The sequence below is a fragment of the Porites lutea genome, chromosome 3 (assembly GCF_958299795.1).
Source record: "Porites lutea chromosome 3, jaPorLute2.1, whole genome shotgun sequence".
Taxonomy (NCBI): domain Eukaryota; kingdom Metazoa; phylum Cnidaria; class Anthozoa; order Scleractinia; family Poritidae; genus Porites; species Porites lutea.
Window position 1 is genome coordinate 3,543,416 of NC_133203.1, and position 9,501 is coordinate 3,552,916.

Sequence of the window (9,501 nt, forward strand, 5' to 3'; positions counted from 1 at the left end):
ATGACCCTATTGCTTAATGAAACGAAAGATGCAATAATTATAGTTTTTCTGTTTCTTGCGAGCTTTAGGGTTTCTTATAAACTGCAAAAAGGTGTGCTCTGATTTGAAACATTATTCTTGACAAAAATTCTTCAAGACGGCATTGGATTACATGCAAGAAGATGAAGAGGTATTGACTGGGATTTCGCCGTGGCCGGCCTATGATTCGTGCAACGTCAGTATGATGTTGATTTTAAAACGAAAGTCTCAGGCGGAGAAGATACCTAAAGTATCACAAGAAAAGAAAGTTGAACTAATCCCATTTTCCCCCGCGTTTCAGTAAAAATTTTCTCTTCGTTGCATTTCAAGATGGGAAGAATTCTGAAAGGTGGCTACTGGAGAGTAAACAAGGAGCAACTCAAAAGATGGCTGCCAACAGCTTATTATTATTTTTTCTACGGAGCACTGGGTTCTCTATTCCCTTTTCTAAACTTGTATTACCGGGCGATTGGAATGGATCCATGGCAAATTGGAATTCTAGGGGGAATTCGCCCATTGATAGCGTTACTTTTTGCCCCGATATGGAGTTATTTGGCCAACAAGTATAAAATCCGAAAAGCTATACTTGTCTGGTCGCTCATTAGCTGGGTTGCTTTTACTATTCCAATTGCGTTGGTGCCGCATCTTAATGCTAGTGAACAATGCGTGGAAGAGGCAAATTCCACGAGGCTAAGCCTCAACTCAAGTGAGGATTCCAACATGGTTCATTTCAAAAGGATAAAAACCTATCCGCTTTTAAATATTTCACTCATGAATGGCCTTTCGAGTTTGTACCAGGGACACCAGGATAAAATCAAAGGTCACAGTTTGCGTGAAAATAGAAAACGGAATAAACCGCCCTTTGTCAAAAGAGGTGCAGAGGAAACTAGGATAAACAATGGCCTGTATTATGAACACGGATCTTTAAAACAGACAATTGGCGATAGCTTTCGGATGTCAAACGGGATTAAACTGGAGGTCTCGACAGACAGTAAAGAAGCTGAGAAACGCAAGCCTTTTGATTTCAAATCCCCAAATGGGCCATACCTCAACAAAAGAAGAAATCCGTATTCGGACACAATTTTTACCGAACTGCTTTTTATTGCTTTCACAGGGGAGATTTTTCAGTCCGCAACAGATGACCTCAACACACATTTTGATGGAACGTTTCTAGAGCATTTGGGTGTTATGTACCAAAATGTGATCGACAACAACATTTACAGCTCGATCGGTATTGGACTTGCAGCATTTGCCACTGGTTTGATTCTTCGCTTTGCACCAAAAATAACAATCTGTGATGTTGAGTACGCTGAATACAAAATCGCCTTTATAATATTTTCATTACTTATGGCGGTTGCTGTGTTGATCTCGACAAAATTTGACCTCAGTTATAGAAGGCGTCGCCGCAGCTTTGAAATTAAAGAATCGCTGCAGAAGCTGATTTCTGTCAGCAATGTGACTTTTCTGTATATCGTGGTAATCATGGGGATTCTCCGAGGGGTTTTGTTCAACTTTGTCTACTGGAATATCGCGGATATCGGAGGCTCTGATCTCGTCGTGGGTTTCACAGTTGTGAGTCAGTATCTCTCTGACACTATTATGTCTCTCTCAGCTCCCATTCTTATGACCTACTTGGGATATATCGGTATGATATACATTGGTCTTGCTTCATATGCCCTTCGATTCATAATCTACTCCTGGTTAAGCACCCCAGATTCCGCATGGGTTACCCCACCGGTCGAGTTACTGCAGGGTATCTCCCACTCTACAGCTTGGTCAGCCTTCCTATTGTACATCACCAACTATACTCCCGCATCCTCCTTTCCCACGGGTATTTTTCTTCTGCAGGGGTTGTATCTCGGGGTAGGAGGTAGCATCGGAGGGTTTGTCGGAGGGATTTTAATTCAAACATTTGATACAAACGTTGCATTTCGCCTGTTCGGCCTTGTGAGTGTTTTGACCTGCCTGGTGTTTATAATGATCCAACCTTCCGGAGGAGACGAGATCCTCCCGTCTCAGGCAAACACCATTTTATTTCTCACGGATGAGGATGATTATTCCAGCTACAGCGAAGATGAAATTTTCGATTACAACCAACATGGAGTTGTCTACGTTCCCTCGAAAAGCGCAAGCGAAGGAATGCTGCAAACAAAGAAGATAGTTCTTCCAGCGCATAATTCACCCCTAGTTCCCATCTGTCTTTCTCTCGGCAAAAAACAACTAAAAGAAACTAAGTGATGGTCAAGTAATTTTGGAAACTAATCCCATTGAGCTTAAAAACCGCGTGTTTTCCCCTCTACTCTCATGGGATTCATTTACTTTTGCCAGTGAAAATATAATCAAGGATAGTTTTGTCCTTTAATACTACGCACCAGAAACGAAGTTGATCAAGGCAAGCAACGTTCACACGGCCCTGGACAATTTTTCAATTTTTGGCTACATCACCTGAGCTGATGTATTTGGCTCCATAAGCAGGGAGGACATAAATCTTGGGGGTTAATGTTGTAAGAAAAAAATACCTAAAATTTGTTCTGGTGGTCAATATAAGAATATTTGGGTGCGCCAATCTATACTCCGTGTTCTTGTATAGTGTGTTTCAAAGTGTATTAAAAGTATCGAGATTACCCTCTGAGACATAGGTATATTTGTTGCAGCCGCCTTTTCTTTTAGATCAGTCGAGTTCTTGATAGACGGTCAAAGCGTAGGGATAGAAAACTCTTTTAGCCGAAAAGGGACTGGGTCGAGACGAGAAAATTATTTCTCTCCCCCCAACCCCGCTCCCCCGCGCCCTTCACCCCTAGGGCTTACGCCTCGCCCTCGTTTCCAGCGGCTCTCAGCTTCGTCGCCCGCCGCCCTCGCGCTAAGCCATTGCGCTCGCAGTCTAATACAGAGCAGTTCTGTGATTACTGCACAGTCATTTAAAAGAAACCACTCCATACGGAATATTGGATGTAGAGCGTGAGTACGCGAGAGATCTAGAACAAATATAAATCATAACATCAATGCAATAGCAAAGTATTATAATTTTGCTGGTGCCATACACAGTAGCGGCTTAGTAACAAAAAAAGCTGCCACTTGCTTGCTATCGTTATTTTCATCTATTTATGATTGCCTTTTAGACGCTTGTCTCCTCAGAGACTTTTCTAATTATCATTATTGTTGTTTTTAAACTTTAGTCTACGGATGCTGCACAACTATTACTACCCTTTAAACAAACCAACCTTCCTGGTTTATGTCGATTAAGATACGATTTTTTTTTTGCCGGCAACAAATGCAAGGGCCTTCAGTTTCAGTTTGATCTGACTCTTGAATGTACGCCACAAAAGATAGGTACCTCTTTTCGGCGTCAGGTATATGAAAGGGTAGGAATCTCATTAGTTGAAGTATGTGAAAGCGTAGGGAAATCTGTCGTTTCGGTCTTCAAAAAACCATAAAAGGGGTTACCATTTGTCAATAGCGGGTATACGAACTATACGACATCAGGGGCTCGACCCCGAGTCGGAGGTCCGGCATAAAACTTCGTTGAGTGCACCTCCGGGCATTTCGATCCATAGTTGCACCTGGAAATAAGAAACAGTAAACTTCAAGACGTCGTAGACACAATTTGACAGTAGTGTGAGATATCTGATAATATCAGAATTTCTATAACCAAGTAGAGTAAACGGAACTGCCAGATGTAATTTCATTATAACTTGGACCATCACATCTTTCTTCTCGTCTGCTTTGTTCGGTTATTGACAGGCATCGGTTGCTTGGTAAGGTTTCAGTAGAAGTTGCAGGGCTTCGAGAATCTTCGGAAAGTGTCGCTAATGACTCGCAATGGCTTAGGATTAATTCGTCAGTTTGCACTCCTAAACGCCTTGTGGTTACGGTACCATTTCTGCGTTGGAGAAGTTTTAGAGTGGATCGGCTTAATCACATAGAGAAGCCTTGTGAACTGCGCTTCTTACCTTTTCCAGGCGAATTGTCGTGTTTTGACATGCTAACAATCTTTTCCTTTCGAAATACTACACTGTATAATTTAGGTAAATAAACCGGAAAGAATATGGCAGAAGCAGCCAATGGCTGACTCAAAATAACGGCTCTTCCTCGAATCAGGTTCTGGTCCTCCATAGTGCAGACGATGGACAGAACAATAAGATGAATAGTGGCAGCTAAGTAAATTGCCAAAGCCAAGCCTTTGGTTTCTCTAAACTGCTTGGGAAGTTTGCGAGTTTTGAACGTATAGACAGCGCACAACGCAAGTAGACTCAAGTAAAACGAATTTGTTATTGCCACGTTCAGTCGCGTGATGTTACACTGCACAACAACTTCATCTGGTGTGTAGATTTTTGACACATTCTGTTGGTATCTGAAAAAAGACGAAAACTCACATTTAAGCCAATTGCAACGTTCACGGCTGCTTGTGATTGATGCCGAATTCAAGTTGTAACCACTCTACTAAAACTGTAATTTTTTTTTCAAGCTTTCTTTTCGCAATTGCAAAAGTTGCGTCTATAACTGTAATGATCGTCTTTCATTTAATCTAACACTTATTTCTGTTGCTTGTTGTTTTGTTCTCACGCAGAGCTGCAAGCCATTTATACAAAACGTTATCAGTTCTAAAATCCCGGTTTATTCTACAACAAAAACACACAGCAGGATCACTATAATAGTCTTCTATTGCGATCTCAAAGCCACAGACGTCTGAATAATGTTTTTGCCGTTCGAAACACCTTCACTTTTCGTGCGCTTTTACTTTTAGAAATACCCGGAAGTATTTGTCATTACTTACCTAAGGAATCCCCACACCGTAGAATAAGTCAGAGTAAAGCCTACAATGAAACTTATTATGGCCAAGTGCGAGCGAGTGCTGACAAATGTAGGATTCATAGTCTCACGGAGAGTAGAGTTGAACAGGCGATTCACCCTCAGAGTTTTAGAGAACATAACTGCATAACACATCACGTGGCCCAGGCGGGTGTAGCCCCTCATGCTACACACTAGGTTATCTATATGAAGGGAAAAATAAGAAAATGGCTTAGCTTTTGAGATTTCGCTGTTCAAAGACTTCCTGCATTAGAATAAGTAGTAATTTTAATTTTTGTCACAAGCTTTGCTACTCGATTTCGTAGAATATCTTAATGATCATGTGATCTCTTAGTTTCTAGCAACCATGTTGGTGCCTTTCGGAGGAAAAACAAATCATGGCGTTTCCAAAAACTAAAAAAACCTCTGTAATAGCCTGCGTAGCAGGCGCCAGTTATTTATTTTATTTTACAGGCCACGCGAGGGGAACACGCGAAGGTGGAAGGAGGCCTCGCTCTCCGTTTCTACCCTCGCGCATCCTCGAGATTTCTTCCTTCGCCATAAAAAAACCGGTGCCTGCTAAGCAGGCTAGCTCTGTAAATTTAGGCAAAACATTTCTCCGAATATGTCATGTGAAAAAACCGCTCAGACCAGTGGATCTTGGCAAGACTTTTTTCCCTATTTATGTTCTTTAATTTTGTCTTTTTTCGTTGGATAGTTTCGATTTTTGTGTCTGATTGCGTGATAGTGAAACCAAGCAAAATAATCAGTATCATTTGAAGCACTGTTACTGTGAAACTCACAAAGCCGTGAACACCAGAAATATTTATGGAATGTTATTGTGTTACGAGGAATTAGCCAATAAGGCGCGAGGTACATAACACGCAAACAGCAACGGTAACGACCTGCTCTCAGTTGGCTTGTTAGCTTAACTGGTAGAGCGCTGCATCGGTATCGCAGAGGTCAAACGTTCAAATCCCGTACAAGCCTGAAGTGTTTTTAGGCTTTCTTTTCGCAACTGCAAAAGTTGCGTATATAACTGCGATGATCATCCTTCATTTAATTCTTCACTCCGCAGTTCACATATATGATTCTCATATATTCATAACTTCAGCAACGGTAATTAGTTTGTGGTTTTGTATTCTGAACTTTTCTGTAATTGGCAACTACACAATCAACATTCCTGAAATTTTCCAGGTGTTCACGGTTTTCGGAGTTTGACAGTAAAAAAACAAGAATTCATAACAACTTCGTATACGGTGTTTGATATCTTACCTGGTGTTATTAGATTCAAAAAACTCTCTCCATAAGTTATCATTATCCCAACCAGAAGAAAACAGCTCAGTCCGCAGCTAGATGCCTTGATGAGTGGATGGGCCCGCCATCTAATAAACATAACAAGCGTCAACAATGCACAGGCGAGTCCAATACTTGAGAAAGAAATAGTAAACAGAATGAAACCAGACGATGGATCCACGCTAACAACTGGCTGCTTTAAACACTTGGTTTTGTTAACATTTGGCTAAAACAAGGAGAAACAAACGCAAGTTAATGAATTTAGTTGTTCTCAGTAAACCTGGCTTTTGCACCGAATCCAAAGTAGCGCTCGTCATAGCCGCCATATTGGAGACGTCATGGTGCCCCAGCATCCTTGCCGCCTCCACGCCACTGAGGTGGGGCCAGCTGATCAGAAAACTGAAAGGAGACTGAAAGGAGCAAGTTAGAAGTAGTAGCTCGTTAATTCCGCCCATCTCTATATCGTAAGATGGTCAATCAAAAAGATTCTCCAGTCTATACATGAGACTGCAAGCAGGCTTAAGTTTCTGAAGAGGAGGGGATGAACCTGCAATCCTACTCTCCAGGCTGGTATAACACATGCGCGGCACGTATGTAGCCAGCGTTTGTTTGGACTTCCCAAACGAATGCTAAGGACGTGACGCAATCTGATCACGGACCTTCTATCACTCCTAATCTGGTAACGCGCGTTTTGACATTCTATCACGTGAAACGCACGCAGAGCACAATGTTGGGGCAATCGCGTTTGTGTCGATCTCTCCCCCACTCCCTTCTGAACTTTTGGTTATTGCTAATCTTATCCTGTCTTATGATACTTTGGAAAACTTACTTTAAAACCTTTGTTGCATGGCAAGCATTCCATTTGTTCTTTAGTGGTTATCTCATTGTTGTTGCACAAGTTGCATATCCAACAGCAGGCCTTGGTAGGTATTTTAATTTCTCCAGGTTTGCAGGACTGACTACATGAAGTACGGGGCAAGATGTCCATGTCCTTACACAGCGTCACCATGGAAGAACCCGACCGGTTTTTTTCACTCCAGCGCCCTAATAAGGTAAGGCCCCATCTACCAAATTCCTCTTTGACTGGTTTCAAAAAGTCATACTCTGCGGAAATGTCGCCGTTTTTATCAAATTCAATCTTTCTTCCGTTTTTTCGCATGAACGAAATGGTTAGAATCCTTTCAAGTACTAATTTTCCGTCCTGTGACTTTGCTTGCAGGCAGGATTTGGGATTTGACATGTTCTTGCAATCTGTTTTGTAGATTTCGTCCAAGACGTGGACAAAAGTATACACAGAGTTTATGACACTTTGAATATAAGCATCGGTCGAGGATAGCTCTCCTTCGTGACTGATAAAATTTCGAAATTTCGTTGTATTAATCTCTGATATTTCTGAGATCCAAGGGTTACGATTTACCAAGTTGGCTGTGTTTGTCCACTTCTTAAATATTGTCGCCTTTTCATTGTGGGGCGAACATATTACCACGTTGCTAGCCATGTCGTCGTTTCCATCTAAATACACAGACATTTCGGACGAGTCACCTCCAATAACCCATCGAAAATAACTGTGCTTCCCAAATTTTTTTATCGTTCTGAAAAGTAAACTTATGTCGCGCTTGGAGCAAAACAAGATTATTACTCTAGAATTTAACTTCTCGCTGATAGCGATCGCTGTTTCATCAAAACTGGATGCCTGGTCACCTTGTAAAAGAGCTTTTGTTGTTCCGATGCATATACCGCGGTTCTCTGCTTCTTTTGTGAAGGATTTTCTTCCCTCGCGACCAAATTCATCGTCAGAATAAACTACAGAGACATAGAGCGTGCCGTTGTGAAGTAGAAGATCAACTAACGCACGGGCGCGCATTTCATCTGAAGGAACTGTACGAGCGAAGTACTTGAAGCGTTGTTTGTCGCTAAGTACCGGGCTGGTAGCTCCGTAACTTATGTGCGGCACTTTGAATAGCCCGAGAAGATTCGAAACCTGGAGAGCCACGCTGCTTGAATAAGGTCCTATAACGCCAACAATCGGTGGCAGAGGAGCTTTAGAACAAGATGGAAAAAAATTCGACGCCTCTTCCAATGCAATGACGTCCTTGGAGCAGTAATCAAGGATGTCAAATCCAAGCGAGATTCCTGGGAGAATGAAAGAATTGTTATTGGCTTCATCTATGGCGAATATCATAGCTTGAGTAAAATAAACTATATCGCGAGATCGCAAATCGCCACAGCTGTAATTGCACGAATCTGGGCAGTATAAATGGACAGGAAACAGACCGCCCAATATAACATCGCCCTCTTGGTAAGCCTTGGCTTTGTTGTGAGTTTGATGGTCATGACAAAAAACCAGTGGTACTAGCATCATCTGCAATATGAGCATGGTTACTCGAATGGAAATCTCCCCACAAAAAGGCATCGCCGTGAAGAAAAGAACACGCCTGAACTTATTTCATTTACATACTACTGCAGTCTATCGATTTAAGCCTGGGCACTCTACAAGTTTGAAATACAACCCTTTCAAAGGAAAAAAGCCCCTTTAAAGATTTGTTTACGTGTTTTTGACATCTGCATATCCGGAAAGAAACGCGGAGGTAGCAAAGTTTTGGGAAATTGAAAGGCGGTGACTTTGATCCTAAATAATGATACTTTTTCAGAAATTAATCGCTTTTGTCAAAACAACCAAAGTTATTGAGCGGGCGTGAGCTGCAATTCGATCACAAAAGCGTTCACAATTTCCGTGAAGAATGTATGTTAAAAACTGAAATTTAGTTGTCATACTTTCCACTATCACAGGTCTTAACTATATTTCAAAGAAATTTCAGGAGTCAGAGCAGGTGAAAGCCTAATATTAACTTTAAGTATTTCAACTCCTTTTGAAAATAAAACAAAATTCAAATTACATGTGATCTAGTTCGTATAATTAAAATCAAAATGCGCTGATTGGATGTATCCAGTGTAAATGCGAGAAACGCCATTTGATTTGTTTGGATTACAGCGAGTCTTTATCTCAGAAATATTAACCAGGAAGCTAAGCTTAAAAGAAATAAATAGTCTTGAATGGCGGTTTCATAAACAGACTGGTATCGGTTATTTCTGACAAAAAAGTTTTAAAAAGTAGTCAAATTAGCTTTCTGAATAAAGTTATAATAAATTTCTGATTTGATTACCTTAGCAAATTCGTGGTTATTTGACTATTAATTCTTCATGCCGAGAAGTAGATAATCACTGTTTATGTGAGAATATGAGAAAATGTCTTTTGCTAATATCGTCGGTGATAATTGCCGGAATTGACTGAGATTTGAAGTTAAGGGCATTACTGATGATAGTGACACAGGTCTTTCATTTGTATAAGAAGTCAGGATTTTTTTTTGCCAAAGCCTTACTGCTTCTTTATGACTACTT

The 9,501-nt window shown here is 41.1% G+C and overlaps 2 protein-coding genes across 2 annotated transcripts; one reads left to right on the plus strand and one right to left on the minus strand.

Moving 5' to 3' along the window:
* Nucleotides 1-2,647, plus strand: LOC140930207 (major facilitator superfamily domain-containing protein 6-A-like). Its single transcript, XM_073379870.1, has one exon. It carries the CDS (start codon nucleotides 349-351, stop codon nucleotides 2,254-2,256), a length of 1,908 nt encoding a protein of 635 aa, XP_073235971.1. The 5' UTR covers nucleotides 1-348; the 3' UTR covers nucleotides 2,257-2,647.
* Nucleotides 2,648-3,576: 929 nt separating this feature from the next.
* LOC140929275 (metabotropic glutamate receptor 7-like) lies at nucleotides 3,577-8,514 on the minus strand. Its single transcript, XM_073379077.1, has 4 exons — nucleotides 6,932-8,514; nucleotides 6,082-6,328; nucleotides 4,793-5,009; nucleotides 3,577-4,369 (listed from the first exon to the last, which is right to left on the minus strand). Exons 1-4 carry the CDS (start codon nucleotides 8,477-8,479, stop codon nucleotides 3,934-3,936), a joined length of 2,448 nt encoding a protein of 815 aa, XP_073235178.1. The 5' UTR covers nucleotides 8,480-8,514; the 3' UTR covers nucleotides 3,577-3,933.
* Nucleotides 8,515-9,501: the final 987 nt, after the last annotated feature.

Coding starts and splice junctions, on each gene's coding strand:
- LOC140929275 (XM_073379077.1), bottom strand. CDS start 8,479: ATGCTCATATTGCAGATGATGCTAGTACCACTGGTTTTTTGTCATGAC. Junction 6,329..6,931: donor CATGCAACAAAGGTTTTAAA/GTAAGTTTTCCA, acceptor TCCTTGTTTTAG/CCAAATGTTAACAAAACCAA. Junction 4,370..4,792: donor ACGGTGTGGGGATTCCTTAG/GTAAGTAATGAC, acceptor GTCTTTTTTCAG/ATACCAACAGAATGTGTCAA.
- LOC140930207 (XM_073379870.1), top strand. CDS start 349: ATGGGAAGAATTCTGAAAGGTGGCTACTGGAGAGTAAACAAGGAGCAA.